Raw genomic sequence first — 20,817 nt, 5'->3', positions numbered from 1 at the left:
AGAGGAATAGGTGACGCTTCGGGTCTTTGAAATTTAATGCGAAAGGGAGGAATATTGGTTAATCTTGGTTTAGTTCTTTTCTTTTGGGAGAAGAGAAGAAAGAAACACTCTTTTGCAGTTTTTCTCTGCATAAAGACACTGGGTTTCCATTGACCAGGCACCACCAAGTACGCCACCTTAGTAAAAGTTGATCACCCGACAGCCCAGACTGTGGATTATCGTCTGGCTATTTGACAGGAGCAGCACAATAATGCAGCAATTAGTGCTGTCTCACACTTCCAATGAACCACACCCAATGCTGACCTTGGGTTTTAACTGTGCACATTCTACTTGTGACCACTTGGATCACCTACTATTTCACTTGGGCAGCTTATACCCCAGCAATATGAAAATTGACTTCTCTAAATTCAAGTAACCCTTGCTTTCCCTCTCTCTCCATCCCTCCCTCACCCTACTTCTCCGACCAGTCCCACTGTCCCCCCGATTACACTTTATCTCTATTTGCTTTGTCCTCACCTTTTTCTAAATCTACATTTTCCTTGACCCACACCCTCTTTGATCTCTCGTTTTCAGACCTTACTCTTCCTTATCTTTGTGTCTCCCTCTCTCCTGACCCTCAGTCTGAAGAAAGGGCTCGACACGAAACGTCGCCCATTTCCTCTCGCCAGAGATGCTGCCTGTCCCGCTGAGTTACTCCAGCATTGTGTGTCTATCTTTTGTGTTTCTTGGCCCCTTGTGCATGCAGAATGATTGCAACATTTGCGCAACAAAGTTGGAGTAACTCAGCGGGTCAGGCAGACAGAATGGGTGACATTTCGGGTCAAGACTCTTCTTCAGACTAGTAAGGGAACAGAGATATAAACGATGATGTAGAGAGATAAAGAACACTGAATGAAAGATTTGCAAACAAGTAACGCTGATAAAGGAAACAAGGATCTGCCAGCTTGTTCAGTTGGACATTAATTATTTCAGAATTTGCCATGGAAAATGTTCAAACATTCTCGCAGTGTCCTAGTCAATGTTTGTCTCTTAAACAATATCACTACATTAACCAGTTTCAGTCTGAAGAAGAGTCTTGACCCAAAACGTTGCCCATTTCTTCTCTCCAGAGATGCTGCCTGTCCCGCTGAGTTACTCCAGTATTGTGTGTCTATCCTTTGTGATTCTTGGCTGCCTGTGTGTGCAGAATGATTGCAACATTTGTGCAACCCACAATCACTATACCCCAATCAACAAATTCCATCTGTAGTGGGTTAGCCATTTTGAAATAAGTGAGAGAAGGTCCCGTGTAAATAAAAACCATTTGCATGGGAAACGGTTTGTGGCGATGGGCCAAATGATTTTTGTATGAGGGCCCACTGCTATGTCATTTAGTGACCCACAAAGCCCAAAGCCTGTGGCATCTAAACAGGCTTAAAGCAGACAAAGGCCATTCATTCACTCATTCATTCATTCATTCATGACAAGCTGGGTGGAAACACACCTTGCACAATCAAACGCCTCCCAAACACTCATTTTACCAGTGTAGCATAAGCAAAGATCAGGTGAGTGGAAACTAAATACATACAATGAGGAGGGAAGGGAAGAGTGAGACAAGGAAACATGTCAGAGCCCAGGTTTGCTTGAGGTTGAGGACAGGGGTAGGACCAGGAATTGGAACCAGGTTTGGTTAGAGCTGGCAAATCCATAGTTGGGGAAGTAGAGGATTAGCACATCATACAAGGGTGACAAGATGGAAGGATGGAAAAAGAGCACTATTTAAAGAGACGGACATAAAGTGCTGGAGTAACTCCGCGGGTCAGACAGCATCTCTGGAAAAAATGGATGGGTGACAAATCAGTTTGGGATCCTTCTTCGAAAGAAGGGTTCTGACCCGAAACGTCTCCCGTCCTTTCTCTTCAGAGATGCTACATAACCCCCTGAGTTACTCCAGCACTGGTATAAAGCAGCATCTGCAGTTCCTTGTTTGTGTCAATGGGTGGGTAGTTCAGCTGATCATTTGCGCTGTGCCACTAATTAACTTCGTCAATGCAGCTCAAGGGTCTGAAATAAGTCATTAAGTATTATAATTGGATATCTATAAACAGCAAACTCAATGGATCTTGACCAAAGAGAGAAGGGAATCTTGACTATACCCAAGAGAGACACAAAAAGCTGGAGAAACTCTTCAGAAGAAGGGTCTCGACGCGAAATGTCATCAAGTCCTTTTCTCCAGAGACGCTGTCAATGACCCGCAGAGTTACTCCAGATTTTTGTGTCCATCTTCAGTTTAAACCAGTATCTGCAACTCCTTCCTACACCTGACTGTTCCCACACAAACTAAACAAAATCACTTTATTCTTACACAGAGCTGTCAGAAAATATTTACAGCGGGCGGCATGGTGGCATAGCGGTAGAGTTGCTGCCTCACAGCACCAGGGATCTGTGTTCGATCCTGACTACGGGTGCTGTCTGTACAGAATTTGTACGTTCTCCCCGTGACCCGCGTGGGTTTCCCCTGGGATATCCGATTTCCTCCCTCACTCCAAAGACGTCCTGGTCTGTAGGTTAATTGGCTTTGTAAAATTGTGAATTATCCCTAGTGTGTAGGATAGTATTAGTGTGCGGGGATCGCTGGCCGGCGCGGACACGGTGGGCCGGACGGAGGGCCTGTTTCCGCGCTGTATCTCTGAACTAAACTTTCTTGTGCGAGACCTTTCGTGTCATGAAAAGCGGATATCGGGGCTGGAAGAGGTCTTTCCATAAGCTAGGGTATTGTCTAATTCACCTCCACCCCATTGTGGACATTGTTGATTGGACCGGGTTGTTTGAAGGAAAAGGAACATCAGCAAAGTGGGATGTTTTATTAAAGTGTGCTAACTAGGGTCCAGGACATGCATGTTCCTGGTAGAGTGAAGGGCAAGGCAGGTGAGCGTAAGGAAGCTTGGCTGACAAGAAAAATTGAGGCTCTGGTTAGGAGGCATGGGGCAGGTTTAGGCTGCTGGGATCAAGTGTATCCCAGGAGGAGCACATTTAAAAAAGGAAATCAGGAGGGCAGGAGGTAGCTCTGGCATATAGCAATGATGATGATCCTAGGAGATATTATACAATACAATACAATACAATTCAATTTATTGTCATTTGGACCCCTTGAGGTCCAAACGAAATGCCGTTTCTGCAGCCATACATTACAAACAAATAGACCCAAGACACAACATAATTTACATAAACATCCATCACATTGCTGTGATGGAAGGCCAAAAAAACTTCTCTCTCCACTGCACTCTCCCCCCCGATGTCAGAGTCAAAGTCAAAGCCCCCGGCGGGCGATGGCGAATTGTCCCGTGGCCATTAAAGCCACGCCAGGTGATGCAAGGTCGCACACCGGGTCTTGATGTTAGAGCCCCCGGCGCGCGCTCGCAAACTCCCGTGGCCATTCCAAGCCGCGCGGGGCGGTTATGTAGGCCCCGCTCCAGGAGCTCTTCAACCCCGCAACTCGGGCGGGAGAAGTCGCGGTTGCGGGAGCCCTGAAAAGCGGACTCCCTCCAGGGACCCGCGGGCTCCCGGTGCCGCCCGCCAAACCCGCAGTTGCAGCCACCGAATCTCCAGAGGTCGGGCCGCAGCAGCGTCCACCACAGCTCCACCCGCTCTGGACTCGGCCAGCTCCGCGACGGTGAGGTGAGTAGTCGGCACCACAGCCCCCGGCCTTCCTGTTGGAGGCCGCTCCTCGTTGCAGCCCCAACGACAACGGAGACCCGACAAAGAAAAGATCGGGTCTCCCGTGCAGGGAGAGATTTAAAAGTTACCCCCAACCCCCCCACCCCCCCACACACATACCCCAACAAAAATAACAAAAACTACATAAAAACATAGACATAAAATAATAAAAAACGCAGACGGACTGCAGAGGCAGCTGCTGACGAGAGTCGCGCCGCCCTACGGTGGTACATAAAAGGGGAAAGGATAACCAGGGAGAGAATAGGGCCCCTAAGGAATCAAAGCGGTCAACTCTGTGTGGAGCCATAGGAGATGGAGAAGGTCCTCAACAAGTATTTCTTCTCTGTTTTTATCAAGGAGAAAGACATGAGGACTGGGGAACTTCAATGGAAGTGTCTTGAGAGCAGTCAGTATCATGGCCGTGGAGATGATGAAGGTCCTGAAGCGAAAGAAGGTGGACAAATCTCCCGGGGCGTGGTCAGATACAGCTGTGGGAAGCTGGGGAGGAAATTGCAGTAGCCCTGGCTGAGATTTACAGCTCGTCACTAAATCAGGGCAGGTGCCCCAAGACTGGAGGGAGGCAAATGTTGTGCCTCTATTCAAGAAGGGCTGTAGGGAAAAGACTGACAACTACAGCCCAGTGAGCTTAACATCTGTGGTTGGAAAGTTACTGGAGAGTTTCTGAGTAATAAGATAGACATGAATTTGGACGGACAAGGGGTGATTAGGAATAATCAGCATGGTTTTGTATGTGGGAATTTGTGTCTCACAGACTTGTGTGTTTTTTGAAGTTGTGACCAAAAAGGTAAAAATATGTATTCCTGCCCCCCTCTTCCATAATAAACCATGTTGTCAAAACGACCCCAGTACTGCTGTATGTTTAAAGTAACCACTTAAGAAAGATTCAAGGGAATAAGAGGGGCCATGGAAGAATCAAAACCCATCATCTTATCATCCATCCTCAAAACAAAAGCCAACTATTATATTTTCATGTGGATTTAAATAGAAACATGACACGTACCATAACCATCCTGTGTCTATAAAACACCAAAGACAAGAATGAGCAAGTCTATCCCTAATTACTGATGTGATGAAAGATGCCTGTGCATCCACTTGTAATCGTATCTTACACTTTAGTGTTTCACTGTTTCACGCAAATGTCTCCTATCCTTGTAGCTTGTAAACTGTGTTCTGATTCCAGGTCTGTTCTTGGCAGAGTTACAAACGCTGCCCGAGATTCAAGCGGAAAGTGAATCAGAGATAAATTTAAACAGTTAAAAAAAGTTTCATTTTTCCAACCACTGGCTTCTAAGTCTACATTTTCATTGTTCTTCTTCATTCCTTCCATACTAGGATGTATCTATGTTTTAAAGAATGGTACCAAGCGCGATAGAAGATAGGATAATAGTTACATAACAAGGCCGGGATTTAAATTAACTTCTCACTATGAAACTGATTTTACTAGGGTGGTGGGTAAAATTTAAAGATAACATCTTAACATAGATTCTTATGATCAATTAAATAAAATCAAGCAACTCACTAATCTTCATCCAAAGGAGAAACAAAACACAGTTGTTGGGTAGATTAGTGCAAATCCGGTTCTTTTTGATGCACTTAAAATGGCTGCTGTAATGTCAGGTAGGGAGGAACTGCAGATGCTGGTTTACAACGAAGATAGACACAAAATGCTGGAGTCTGAAGAAGGGTCTGTTGGGCGGCTCCGCGGCGCTCACCGGGAGCTTCCAACGGCCCACCTCCCTCTCGGCCGTTGCTCGCGGGTCCCGTTGACATCCCCAGCGGGCAAGCCGGGCCTAACGGTGGGCTTGGCCCCGCTGGCCAGGAACTTCAGAAAAACTGGGCCGAATGGCCTACTTCTGTGCTGTACTGTTTAATATTCTATGTTCAGCTTTATAGTCAGCTTATAGCCTGACCTAAAAACAGCTTTTTCCCCACAAGCTGTAGCTCAACTCAACAGCCAAAAGTCTGTAGCCTCCTTTTGCTCTGGTATTTTATTTCATTCTTCACGTTTAAATTATAATGTTTTATTTTTAAGTTGTCTACTGTATGTCATTTTGCTATTTGTGAGCAAAGCACCAAGGCAAATTCCTTGTATGTGTACATACTTGGCTAATAAAATTTATTCAATTCAATTTATAACAGAACTACTATCTGCTTCCATTACCCATAATTGTATATAACCACACAGATAAAGTAGAGAATGTTATTCGTATTACAAGGATCGAATTGGTTGTAATGCCTAGTTTTAATTTGTTATGGATTTTAATTGGGAACTAAAGAACCATTTTTAAAAAAAACTTTGGAAATTGAAAAGCAGAAAATAAAATTATCTTGGGGTAGAAAACAGTCTGGGGGGAAAAAGGTTTCCATGTAATCTCCCCGCAGTGATCAGACATCAATGTCTCATCCATCTCATTCAGGCTACTTGTTTCACCACAGGTGGCTATAGAAATTGACAAGCAATTACTTCCATTGACACTTGTCAAATGATTTGCTATTAAACACTGTAATATATAGCGTTTAGCACTTTTAGTTGGCAGTAACAAAATTAAATGTTTTGGCATATTTGGTAGATTTGCTGCCTTACAAGCGCCAGAGACTCGGGTTCGATCCTGACCACGGGTGCTACCTGCGCAGAGTTTGTATTCTCCCCGTGAAGCAGGACTCCCCATTGGATTGCAACCTTATTGTGGTCGGGGAGCTTGTTTCTCTCAGTGACCCCTAGAGCTATGCCAGCGGGAGATTCGTCTCCTGTTAGGGTCTCCCATGCTGGACAGGTCGAAGGGTAGAGGCGAGATGAAGAGCGACCCACTGGTCCTCCAGGTTGGAGGTTGAGCACAGGGCCAACAACCCTGTCTCGTAAAACAAATATGTTACGGAAACAGCAACTGAAGGAATCAACACTACCGGGCGTGATGGACCTCTAGGGCTATCGACAGATGCTAGGATGAATGTCAATGGTGAAGAGAACCAGAGCATCCCAATAGCCCTGCACTGAACACCGGAAGGGAAAAGGAAAAGAGGGAGACCCAAAACCATCTGGCGTTGAACTGTAGAGGAGGAAATGAAAAGTGTCCAGAAGCTAGTGTCCAGAGCTAGCCCAGAACAGACAGGAGTGGAGGACCTTCCTTGCTGCCCTACATGCAAGGAGGCATAATAGGCAGTACGACGAGAGATTAAATCGTGAAGCAGGAGTATGGTACAGGAGTAACAGTCATATGGGACCCAGTTCAGTAACTCCAGTAAATGGAAACTTTCAGATTGTTCTATTAGCTTATATAAACAACATATACAAAAAGTTCACCACTTGCATTGGCAAGTTTTAGACTCAAGGCTTCCGAGTAGTTAGTGCTGCACATTAACCAGTTGGTAAACATATTGTGATGAACTGGTTTGATGGATCACAACATATAGTTTTGCCCACGAACTAAAGACACAAGTTTGATGAAGATGGAAAGTTCAATTGTTGTTCATGAATGTGATGCCAGATCAACAAATCCATATGTTCAAGACAGGTTCTTAAAAATCAAATACTAACTGCATGAACAGTTGTGTATCTTGTTTGACCGTTATACTTTAACGCCAATCTTGCTATCTTCACCTCATGAACCTTACCACCGCATGACTCAATAATTGGTAGAAGGGAAATTCTCAACGGAATAAAAAAATGTGAAATAACTTGGACAATCAACACAGCAACAAAGAACTACAACCATTATGGCATTCAGAAACAGTTCCTTAAAATAGGTCATAAGGAATAGTAGAATTAGGCTATTCGACTTGATTTCACCAAGTCTACTCCGCCATTCAATCATGGCTGTTCTATCTCTCCCTCCTAACCCCATTCTCCTGCCTTCTCCCCATAACCTCTGACACCTGTACTAATCAAGAATCTATCTATCTCTGCCTTAAAAATATCCACTGACTTGGCCGGTAAAGCTTTCAGTGGCAAAGAGTTGCACAGATTCACCACCCTCTAACTAAAGAAATTTCTCTTCATCTCCTTCCTAATAGAATGTCCTTTAATTCTGAGGCGATGACCTCTAGTCCTTGACTCTCTCACTGGGTCATTGGGCAAAAATGCACTGATTTCTTATTCCCATTTCAATTACAAGCGATAGCAATTTATTTCATTGTATCTGGAGCACAACAGAACAGGAACCAGAACTAAATTATTTGACTCAATTAGCTTCCAATCCTCTTATGGTTTGACCGAAATCTCAGATGATCTAAAAAAAAGGAGAACAAGTTTTGCAACTTTCCTCTTAGAATATGGACTAAAAAAATCACGGGTATTTTTTAAAAGCTGTACATATGCAAAGAAGATCATCTAACAAAATATTCAAATGTTAGACAAAAAAACAGCTTAAGAACAAAGACGACAAGCAGATTTATAGGACCTTTCAGAAGCTCAGGACAGCAATTGTGCTTTTCAACTGTTATAAGTTCTTAAATCATAGGAGCAGAAGTAGGCCATTCGGCCCATTGTGTCTAATGCACCATTCAATCATGGCTGATCTATCTTTCACTCTCAACCCCATTCTCCTGCCTTCACCCCATAACTTTTGACACCCGTACTAATCATGTATCGGTCAATCGCTGCCTTAAAACAAAAGGCAACAAAGACAACAAAATCCAGATTCACCACCCTCTGACTAAAGAAATTCCTCCTCGTCTCCTTTCTAAAGGTATGCCTTTTTATTTTGAAGCTTGCCTTACCTTGCACTAAATTTTATTCCCTTATCATATAGTGCCCTCCATAATGTTTGGGACAAAAACCCATCATTTATTTATTTGCCTCTGTACCCACAATTTGAGATTTGTAATAGAAAAAGAAAATGTGGTTAAAGTGCACATTGTCCGATTTTATTAATGGCCATTTTTATACATTTTGGTTTCACCATGTAGAAATTACAGCAGTGTGCCTATACACTGTATATGGCTCAATTGTAGTCATGTATTGTCTTTTCGCTGACTGGTTAGCACGCAACAAAAAGCTTTTCACTGTACCTTGGTACATGGGACAATAAACTAAACTAAACTGAATGTCTGGTCCTAGACTCTTCCAGCAAATCCTAAAGACAGCAATTCCAAGAGTGCATCACTCCCTTCGTACTACAGGAGATCTAATATTCAGATTTCTTATTGAATTACTTTGATAAATATTATGCAAGTCAAGGACCATAGATAGAATCTCACTGCAGTCAAACCTCACTATTACTTGAGAATCAATACAGGATATTTGGTCCATTTTCAAAAGGAACTGTTCTGGACATCCATCTCATGATTAGAGAAGAGTAACTACAATGCAATCAGTTATAGAAAAATGCGCTCTTATATGCAGATGTTTTATGCATGAAATACTTTCTGCTGTAGACACACAAAGCTGGAGTAGCTCAGCGGGTCAGACAGTATCACTGGAGAAAAGGAATAGGTGACGTTTTGGGTCGAGGGTGTCGGGCAGTGAGAGAGGGTGTCTCAGAACCCGGAGAGAGAAGGGAAACTTTTTCAAAATAAGCATACCTTGAGGAGATTTCACAGTGGAGCAGCGAAAATATACAAACAAAGAACTGAAGATGTTGGCTAAAACACAAAAGGACTATAGGTGCTGGAGTAACTCAGTGAGTTAGGCGGTGTCATCTGATTTAGCAATCAGTTCCAATATTTGTTTACATGGGTGAAAGTCTAATCCACCATTCCTGAAGCACTCTTAATAACAACCAAAATGTTCTAATGCAATGTCTCTACTTTGAAAATGCATTAAACATCCAGATCTACACAGCAGGAAGAAACTGATAACACTTTATGCCTGGAGAAAAGGAATAGGTAGCGTTGCAGGTCAAGACCCTTCATCAGATGAAGGGTCATCAGGTGAAGGGTCATCAGATGTGAAGGGTCATCAGATGTGAAGGGTCATCAGATGTGAAGGGTCATCAGATGTGAAGGATCTTGACCCAAAACGTTACCTATTCTTTTTCTCCAGAGGTGCTGCCTGTGTTACTCCAGCATGTTGTGTTTATCTTTGGTGTAAACCAGCATCTGCAGTTCCTTCTTACACGATTTATGCCTGTTAATTCAAAGTTAGTTTCAGCTCCAAAGCACCTCCCTCTATCAGCCAATAATTGGATTGTTACTAAATAAAATGACTAAACTTTGCTTTTACACCAGGCGGAAAAAAAAATGAAAATGAACTGTATGAGTTTACTGAACACAGCAATTATCCCTGCAGTTAAATCTAAATACAAGGTCGAGTATAAATATATTAGAGCAACATTCATTCACTGTTTTTACCTTTCTGTACACAAAACCAGACGTTGCGATAATAAGGCAGAAAGACCATGACCATTCTTGAATTATTGGAGCCTCAATGGAAAAATGTTCTCAATTATTCTGAACAAGGCCTAAGCCACAGGGGGTACACCTCCTGGAATCTAGGAATTGTTACAGATCAGAAGCAGCAACATATTTCCAGGAAACATGGAAGCTGGGGCATCTGTTGACAAGAGTGGGCGGTAGCAGAGAGTTTTTTTGAATAAACCTCAGTTTAGTAAAACATTTAATTGGTTAGTAGCTGAGAATGGAACATGGCTCCAGTCAGTCACACACACACACACACACATACATGCTGAGAAATATGCCTTCAATGTATTGTGCATCCACTGCCCACAATGGATACATTTAACAAAGAACATAGAACAGTATAGAACGGGCCCTTCGGCCCACAATGTGTAGGCCGAACATGATGCCCAGTTAAACTGATCCCATCTGCCTATATCTGATCCATATTCCTCTATCCCCTGCACTTCCACGTGCCTATCAAAATGCCTCTTAAACACCGCTATCATATCTGCCTCCACCGCCACCCCTGGTGATCCCGGTCGGCACCACCTCCTGTTTAGAAACATATCCCATTAAAACATATCCCATCTCCATTAAACCTTCCGCCTCTCACCTTATAATTGTACCCTCTAATGTTGTATATTTCCACCTTGAGGAAAAGGCTCTGGCTGTCTACCCTATCTATGCCTGTCATCATTTTATATACTTCTATCAAGTCTGTCCTTAACCTCCGATGTTCCAGAGAAAACAATCCAAGTCCATCCATTCTCTCCCTGTAGCTAAAACTGTCTAATCCCGGCAGCATTCTGGTAAACCTCCTCTAAACCTTCTCCAAAGCCTCCACCTTCTTCCCGTAAAGGGGCTGTCCCACTGCGGCGTCCTAATCTGCGAGTTTAGAAGAGTTTGCCCTCGACTCAAACTCGCAGCATGGTCGACACGTGGTCCTAGGAGGTCCTATGAGGTCACTGGAACTCTCCTTCATGCTCGAGGGAAGTTCCTGAATACCTTATAGAGTTGCATTTTGGATACTACTTCCTATCTCGTGATGCAAAGCCTTTTAGATTACTGATACTCAAGTTCTCTGAAAGGTACGTTCTTAATGTAGAAAATGTTTCCACCTCCAGCATACTTTTACCATTCTTTTTCCTCAACTTGCTTCTAATATTTCCCCCAATTAATTTAAATCTGTGTCACGCATCCACAAGAGAAATAAGCACTTCCTTCGCATCCTTTTAAAGTTCTCATAATTCTGAACGTCTCAATAAAATTTCCCCTTAGATTCCTTTATTCTAAAGAAAGCAAGCCCAGCATAATAAATCTCATCATTAGATATTTCTAGCTTTAGCTACATTCTAGTAGAACGCAGAAGAGTAGTGTAGGAAGGAACCGCAAATGCTGGTTTACACTGAAGATAGACACAAATGCTGGAGTAACTCAGTGGGACAGGCAGCATCTCTGGAGCGAGTGGGTAACATTTTGGGTCGAGACCCTTCTTCAGACTGAGAACAGACGCTTCAGCCCACAATGTCTGTGCCAAACATGAAGTCAAGATAAACTAATCTCATTTGCCTGTACACGATCCATATCCCTCCATTTCCATGCGCCTGTGTAAAAGTCTCTTAAACACCATTATCGTATCTGTCTGCCCCATCACCCCTGTCAGCGCGTTCCAGGTACCCACAGTGTAAAAGAACTTGCCCCGCATTTTTCCCTTAACTTTGTCCCCTTTATCTTAAATCTATGCCCACCAGTCTATGATTCTCTAGATGGACACAAAATACTGGAGTAACTCAGCAAGACAGGCAGCATCTCTGGAGAGAAGGAATGGGTGATGTTTCGGGTGGAGACCCGGCTTCAGACTTTAATTCATTGATTCTCCACCCTGGTAACATGGGTCTGACCCCATCAGTGCAGCTCACAAATTACGTGGTCTCCCCTCAACATCTGGCACTCCAGAGAAATCAATCCACATCTGTCCAACCTCTCCTTGGAACTAATACACTCTAACCCAGGCAATATTCTGGTAGTAAATTTCCTCTGTATACTCTCGAACGCTATTAATAAATTTTTCTACAGTATAGGGGCCACAAAACTAAATAATTCTCCACTGATAGCTTAACTGATGCTTGTGCAGCTCAAATACTCTTCTTATATTCTTTGGCTTGACTGATAAAGGGCCGTACAGGTTGAAACTCCAATCCGTTGAACCAGTGAAAATGCCAGGCAAGAGAAACTGGAGTATGGTGTGCAGTTCAGGTGGCCACATTACAGGAAGGATGTCGAGGTTTTGGAGTTTTAAAGAAGGCGAGCTTGTGTTCAGCAGTGGGAGCATTTAGTACTGGAGTCAGGAAGTTATGTTCTCATAAAGCTGCTTGGATTGGACACCATGAGCCATAAGGGGAGGTTGGACAAACTTGAATTGTTTACTCTGGAAAGTCGGAGGTTGAGATTACACAGAGTGTGCTGGTTCCTGCACAGCCAGGGCTGATGGAGAAAGCAGAAACGGATGACAGATGTTATGGGGAGAAGGCAGGAGAATGGGGTTAGGAAGGAGAGATGAATTGAATGGCGGAGTAGATTTGATGGGCCGAATGGCCTAATTCTACTGCTATCACATATGATCTTATGAAACGATAGTGGTCAGATATATCCAATCAGGTCAGATATATCCAATCAGGTCAGATATATCCGAGGATAGTGGGCAGCTAGAGAGGAAATTGCGGGTTCCCTAGTTGAGATTTACGTGTCATCATTAAATACAGGTGAGGTGCCAGAAGACTAGAGGGTGGCGAATGTTGTGTCTCTATTCAAGAAGGGCTTCCAGGGAAACCCTGGGAACCACAAGCCAGTGAGCCTAACATATGTGGTCAGAATGTCACTAGAGAGTATTGTGCGGGGTAGGATGCATTTAGATGACCCAAAACGTCACCCATTCCTTCTCTCCAGAGATGCTGCCTGTCCCGCTGAGTTACTCCAGCATTCTGTGGCTATCTTAGCATTAAAATAGTTATGGATAAGGAGAGGGCGGTCCCACAAGTTAAAGTTCTGAATTGGGCAAAGCCAACTTTGATAGGAACTTGCTGAAGTTGATTGGAGTAGGTTGTTTGCGGACAAAGGGACATCTGGAAATTGGGATGCTTTTAAAAGAGTGGTAATGAAAGTTCAAGGCATGCATGTTGTTGTTAGAATGAAGGGCAAAGCAAATGGGAACCAGGAAGTCTGAATAACAGAGAAATTGAGATTCTGGTCAGGAAAAAGGAGACATGGGCCATCTATAGGCCGCTGGGATCACGTTTATCCCTGGAGAGGTTTAGGGGGATTGACGAGCATACTTAAGAAGGAAATCACTAAAGGTTGAGAACAAAAAGGAGACAAGAGATTAGCACATGAAGGGAAAGAGGTTAACTAGAGAGAGAATAGAAATGGTGGGGCCCTGGGGAATGTTGTGGAACTTCAGAGTATAGGAAAGAACTGCAGATGCTGGTTTAAATCGAAGGAAGACACAAAATGCTGGAGTAACAGGACAGGCAGCATCTCTGGAGAGAAGGAATGGGTGACGTTTCGGGTCGGGACTCTTCTTCAGACTGATGTCAGGGGAGTGAGCAGGACAGAGATTGAATGTAGTCGGAGACAGTAAGGCTGGTGGGAAAACTGGGAAGAGGGAAGGGATGGAGAGAGAGGGAAAGCAAGGGCTATTTGAAGTTAGAGAAGTAAATGTTCATACCGCTGGGGTGTAAGCTACCCAAGCGAAACATGAGGTACTGTTCCTCCAATTTGCGCTGGGCCTCACTCTGACAATGGAAGAGGCCCGGGACAGAAAGGTCAGATTGGGAATGGGAGGGGGAGTTAAAGTGCTGAGCAACCGGGAGATCAGGTAGGTTGAGGCGGACTGAGCGGAGGTGTTCAGTTAAGCGATCGCCGAGCCTGCGCTTGGTCTCACATGTAGAGTACATGCACTGTTTTGCTTTCCTAATTTCACCACTCTGGGCTTTCAGTTCGGCTTTAACCCAAGATAAACCCAAGATAAACACAAATGTTGGAGTAACTCAGAGGGACAGGCAGCATCTCGGGAGAGAAGGAATTGGTGATGTTTTGGGTCAAGACTCTTTGTCAGACACCCCATCTTGTTTGTTCGTTGATATCCACAGGGACCTAGGTTTGAAAATTTCCCCCTTTTCTCTTATTTGGTTCGAATCTTCATCATCTCATCTCTGAATGGCTCTGATTGCTCTGATATTGATTTTTTCCTGAAAAAAGCTGTTTCCAATTTTTATTTATTAGTTCATATTTCAGTAAAGTAAAGTTGACCTTACCCCAATTTAAAATTATTGCACCTCGTCTAAATTTATCTTTTCCATGCCAAATCTAAATCTATTATGAGCATTATCTCGAAATAGTTTGGCCATTTTTTTCATGGTTCGGTCCTTGCGTAAAATTCACAAATCATCAATCCTGGTACAACATGTCCAAACACAATGTGAATTCTTTACCTCTCACAGAAATCAGCAAACACTATTGAATCCGATACATTCCGCTAGATCTTTTGCATTACATTATAATTAAGCTACCATGCGTTTAGATAAACTATGCAACACCATGCCCAGCAAAAATGCTGGCATTTGAAAAAATTGCAATTAAAAAAAACACTTTATTTAGCTGGTTGCCTATGGAAATCGTGGCTCTATACAAGTATGCAGTAGAATCTTTTGGCAACTAGGCTATTTGCCCAACCATGTTTGTGTCATCTATTTAAAAACTATTAAAAAAAATACTATATAGTTTATTCCATTGCTTCTCTTTATACCCAGAAATGCTGTAATTTTCTCTCTATTTATTTATCCAGTATTATCACCAATGATAAAATGCCAAGGCTGTTTCGGGGCAAGAAGTAAAATAACGAACCAACAAGGATTTGGTGGTTCTCCTCCATTTTGTATCTCTGCCCTCGGAAAGTCTCAGCTGTTCCCAGACTTGGTGAGTCAACAATGTACAATTCCCAAGATAGACACAAAAAGCTGGAGTAACTCAACGGGACAGGTAGCATCACTCGAGAGAAGGAATGGGTGATGTTTCGGGTCGGGTCTGAAGAAGGGTCTCGACCCAAAACCTCACCTATTTCCTTCTCTCTAGAGATGCTGCCTGTCCCGCTGAGTTACTCCAGCAATCTTCGGTTTAAACCAGCATCTGCAGTTCCTTCCTACACATGTACAATTCCAACCTCAATCCTTCTTTTGCTAAAAGAGTAGATCATTAAGTTTGATCCACAACTAATTTAAACTGGGTACGGCACGAAGCAGGAAGGCTCAGTATTTTGGCTTGTTGAAAATTAAGCTTCCACCCTGCTGTTGACTAAAGCAAAATGTTCTTCATTCAACAGTACAGCAAAGGAACAATGTTTGTTCCAAACTTGATGCCAAATTAAGTTCCTCAGTCTGAAGAAGGGTTTCGGCCTGAAACGTCGCCTATTTCCTTCGCCCATAGATGCTGCTGCACCCGCTGAGTTTCTCCAGCATTTTTGTGTACCTTCGATCTTCCAGCATCTGCAGTTCCTTCTTGAACACTTGATGCCAAATTAAACTGATATCATCTGTCTAAATATGATCCATATCCCTCCATTCCTTGCACTTTCCCATGCCTATCTAAAAGTCTTTTAAACGCCACTATCCTATCTGCCTCCACCACCACCCCTTGCAATGCGTTCCAGGCCCCCACTACGCTCCCTGTAAATAAACCTGCCCCACGCATCTCCATTAAACATTCCCCCTCTCACCTTATAGCTATGCCCTCTAGAGTTGGGCGTTTCCATCCTGGGAATAAGGTTCTGACTGTCTACCCTATCTATGTCTCTCATCATTTTATACACTTCTATCAAGTTTCCCCTCAACCTCTGACATTCCAGAGAAAACCATCCATGTATCCAACCTTTCCCTGCAGTTGAAACCCTCTAATCCCGGGAGCTTTCTGGTACACCTCCTCGGCACCCTCTCCAACACCTCCACATCTTTCCTATATGGGGCGGCAAGAACTACGCTCAATACTCCAAATGCAGCCTGACCAAAGTCCTACAGTGCTCCTTTCCCTTTCTAGTCTAAGTGTACCAATAAAATTATTTTGTTTTGGATCAATTAGGATGTACCAATAAATTTTCAAAAGTATAGCAAACCCTTGTTTTAATGGACCCCTATATAACAGATTTCAGATATAGCAGGCGATCGGCAATAGCATACACCACTCCCCCTTCCCCCGTGATCACGAGGGTTTACTGTACATATACTTGGGGCCACTAGCGTTTGGCTCTCTTTCCAATGGAACTGGGTTTGTTCCTAGAGTATAATACCATGTAATTCATAGGAAAAAACAAAAATTCATGGCAAACTATAACTATTGTAGATTTAATGCAGAGACTCATAACAGATTTCAAAGCATGGTACAAATATTTCTGAAATCGTTAAGATATGGAGAATAACATTTATCTGTGTGTATAATGTAGATCATCACTGAAGCATTTATCTCCAAACACAAGGTCCTAAGAGATAAAATTGGAAACCACAATTTGCTTTGTTAAGAAAAGGAAAGGGAAAGGGGAAAAAACAGATGGGGTGGGGGGGGGGGGGGGGGGGGGGGGGGGGGGGGGGGGGTTGAATGATATGGGTTCAACACTGTCAACCCCTTGAGTGAACTTTTGATACCAGCGACATTCACAAGTTATAGAAACAGAATTATGCCATTCGGCCCACCATTCAATCATGGCTGATTTCTACCTCCTAATCCCATTTTCTTGCCCATAACCCTGGACACCCGTTCGAATCAAGAATTTGTCTATCTCTGACTTAAAAATATCCACTGACTTGGACTCCATGGCCTTCTGTGGCAATGAGTTCCACAGTTTAACTACTCCCTAACTAAAGAAGTTCCTCCTCACCTCTTTTCTAAAAGAACGCACATTAATTATGAGGCTATGACCTCTGGTCCTAGAGTTCCACCAGTGGAAACATCCTTTCCACATCTATCTATGCCTTGATCTTCAGAATGTACAGCACTTTTCTGCAGATCATGTCCTGCCTCAGGCATAAGTAAATCAGAGATCAGAATTGTTCAGGATTTTAAATCCATGCAATGTTTATTTCTGACAAGAATTGTACACACAATCCTGCACCTCAGAGAATGAAAAGCTCTACATTCACACATCTAGTCCTGTTCTGTACACCCTTACCCCTTTGTTGCATCCAGAAACACAGAGAACACTTGCCTGTGCCTCCGCACATCCTCTCCCCCACCTCCACCACCACCCTCATACAAGTTGGAAAGGAAAGTGGTTGTGTACACTAATATAGAAAAACTGGCAAAATCAGCTGCTCATTTTACAATATTTCTCCCATTAAATCTAAATGTAGTGGAAATTAAAATAGTCTGCTTTTCAGCTCGCGTTTGGTTCAGGTCTCTGCCCAGGACCAATTTCATCCCACAAATATTTGGGGTCCAACATTTAGAAGATCCCACCACTCCTGCCTCACCCCCATCCCATTCCCAATACTTTAATGTATAGTGTACGAAGGAACTGCAGATGCTGGTTTACACCGAAGATAGACACAAAATGCTGGAGAAACTCAGCGGGACAGGCAGCATCACCCGCTGAAGGAATGGGTGACGTTTCGGGTTGAGAATCTCCTTCAGATGGTATATATGCTTTTGTTTTTAAACACAAGTTCAAGGCACTAAGTTTTGGAAGGCCACTTGATTTTCATGGCAAGGAATGATCCAGCCTCATCTAACATCAATTGGTACATTCCTGCAGGAGTCAGTGGCGGACCAACAGATAGAAAACGGTTGGTAGTGGCTGGTCAACACATTGGGACTTGCTGTAATATCACACCTGTTGCTCTGAATGAAGTCCACACTGACTGAGGACCAAACCCATGATTGCGTAATGTTCCTTGAAGGTACTGAACATTACTGGAAGAACCAGATTTGAGAGATGTCCCATGTTGGATTGTTGCAAACTGGTCTACTTGCTTGCCACGAAAACACCTATTTGGCTCTAACCTACCACTGAAGTAACTTGATATTTAATCCCTTGCTGCAGGACCCAGTATTGTCTTCCCCTCCCCCATCACACCTCATACAATTAAGATTTTCACCACATCAAAAACCTAAAGTACATCTACCCTCATATGAACAAAATCATTCCAAATTCATTATTTCAACACGAATTTGTGTCTTTTTTGCTAATACATAATTACAGAATTATTTATATGCCTGACTGAGATAAAACAGACAGGAATTGCAACTGCACCCTGTCATACTGTCGCTTACAGATAGATGGTTCACGTATCTTCAATGTTGTCGAATATTAACAAATAATGTCAATACTAATTTCCTTGATTATTCCACAATAAAATCTCAACAAACTGGATGGCAGTAACCCATAGATTGCATCATCGGCCCTTTAACGACCTAGACTGCCAACATTGTTTTATATACCAGAACTCTGCTCCACACACAATGCTGAATAAAACAGATATGGACATCAACCTACCCTTGACTTGGGTTTCGTACTCGGTAATAATTTCCTTGTCCTTCTTGAATTTAGCAGGCGATGTCATGACTGTCCGTGTAGAAATGTGTTAATCTTCCGCCAGAAGGAATTGGAAACGCAGTAGCCAGATGCTAATCTTCTTGCAGGCGATTTCCTCCCCTCTTTCGGTCAATCCATAAGCACGAAGACGTTTGGGTGGAGATCGAAAGCACGCAATAGACACACACAATCGAGACGGAAACTGGCGGTGGGGAGGAAAGGAGGATATCATGCATGTATAAATAGGGAGCGGGAGAGAGAGAGAGAGACTGACTGCAGCAAATCTCCAAAGAGTACAGTCCGCAAGGTCTTTCAAACAAGGAGGGGGCGAGGGAGATTAATGTGTAGGCTGGAAAATAATTCAAAGGCTTTCATATGGTGCAAGGAGCAGGAACAGATAGAGAGAGGAGTGCGTGGAGAATGTATGGCTGCGCGTCTTTGTATCAAAGCTCAGCATGTTGCAATCCCACACCAGGCGAATTCCATTACAGTCCACCCAATGCGGCTCCACAAATCTAGATTGGTATTTATATGGAAGGCTTTGCTTGAAAGAACAGCCGTTCTCGACAAACACACAATAGCGAAAGCTTTCTGTGTTTTTCAACAAAAAATGTTATTTTAGGGAAGCACAGATGTGTTGAAATCAATGTCGTTTTTTTTTCTTCTGAACGAGGTTGATATCATCCAGAAATCGATCAGACCACAGGGTGAAGGCGAGGGGCCCTGAAATTGCGGTATTTCGGTAATTCTTCTTTCCCTTCAGTGCTCGAGTGATTCGCGAGTAAACGGGACCAGGAACAGCAAGTCATCCAATGTATTCTCTGCCTTCTGTTTTAGCAAATATTTAAATCTTTATGAGCAGCATGGAATCCTCAGGTTTGTAGATCTTGTCCAGGGCAAACCCCTTTCGCGATTGAAACAAAGGAGAATTTTTAAGCAATAAGAAGTTTACCAAAGGGCGGATTTTGTTTTTAAAGAAAGTTTTTGGAGTTTAAATCGCCGTTTCTGGATTCATTTCAACTTCACATGGCAGAAAACTCCATCATACCCTTTCCGGTTCCAGCAAACTTGCACAAAACCGACATTTTTTTTTTGTCCAAGTCCAGAAACTTTTTTTTTTAACCAATCTTTTCCCCAGCGTCTTGTTTCCCTTCCTTGTTTAGTGGAATTCACAATTTCCTTTGTGCAAGTCCCTCGTCCTGTTGTCCCCACTTCAAATATTCACGTTCCACGTTCTTCTCAGATTCCTGCAGAGGTTTAAACCTGCAGGATTTGAGGGGGGTTTGGTCACTGCAGTCCACTGAATAAAAATCTCCAGCCACGAACAAGAGCGTTCGATCTCTTATCCATGAGGAGAGCGGCTGTTTGCTGCAACAAAAAAACGCAGCTTCTCCGAAACGAGGAGCGCTTCCTTCTGTCTGGGAGTGGGACTGTAGGAATGCAATTGAAACACATGCACGAAAATGACTTAATACATTCATTCGCAATCCAAACACAAATTTTATTCAGGTCAGGTTGTACTTGTCGGACCCAAACAATGACAACGTTTGTAGTGGCCTTCCAAATTCTATTGGTTATGAATTAGATCATTCAAAACTTGCCCCATTCTAACTTCTCCACGCCCATTCAACCCATTACCCTTGAGGTTGTAGACCTGCAATTGCTTTGGTTAAGCAATGCCGTCAGTTTAAAACGTTTAAGTATTTTCTTTATAAATCCAAATGATCTCATCCCTCCTTGTTTTTTGCAATCCCTTCCAGGCCTGCAAACCAACTGCCCGCCCCCCAAGATAGACACAAAAAGCTGGAGTAACTCAGCGGGACAGGCAGCAAGCATCTCTGGAGAGGAATGGGTGACGTTTCGGGTCGAGACCTTTCTTCAGCCCACCCCAAAGATATTAGAGGAGCTCTAGTATCTTTGGCCCACCCCGAACACATCTCCAAATCTGACCTCTTGAACTGCAGTAGATGTAATCACTCTAACTTCACCACCCATGCTTTCAACTCTGTGGGGTCCCTAGCTCGGAATTTCCCTCCCCCAAATCTTTCCATCTATGATAACCCTTGGAAGCTCTGACCAGCCTTTTGATCATTTGTCCTAATACTTCCCACATAATTAAGAGACCAATTGTATTGATATCAGCCCTGTGAAGAGCTTTGGATTGTTTTATTGTATCAACATGCTATTCT

General features: G+C 43.3%; 1 protein-coding gene across 1 annotated transcript in view; it reads right to left on the bottom strand.

Moving 5' to 3' along the window:
* The window catches only part of srgap2 (SLIT-ROBO Rho GTPase activating protein 2), a 211,586-nt gene extending 191,573 nt beyond the window's left edge, over window positions 1-20,013 (bottom strand). The window contains exon 1 of the mRNA XM_033042275.1: window positions 18,590-20,013. Coding sequence (XP_032898166.1) covers window positions 18,590-18,656 — 67 coding nt within the window. The 5' untranslated portion in view covers window positions 18,657-20,013. The remainder of the gene's footprint in view (window positions 1-18,589) is intronic.
* Between the last annotated feature and the right edge of the window lie 804 nt (window positions 20,014-20,817).

The sequence above is a fragment of the Amblyraja radiata genome, chromosome 24 (assembly GCF_010909765.2).
Source record: "Amblyraja radiata isolate CabotCenter1 chromosome 24, sAmbRad1.1.pri, whole genome shotgun sequence".
Lineage (NCBI taxonomy): Eukaryota > Metazoa > Chordata > Chondrichthyes > Rajiformes > Rajidae > Amblyraja > Amblyraja radiata.
The sequence above is the reverse complement of the archived record's forward strand: the minus strand, read 5'-3'. Positions and strand labels throughout refer to the sequence as shown.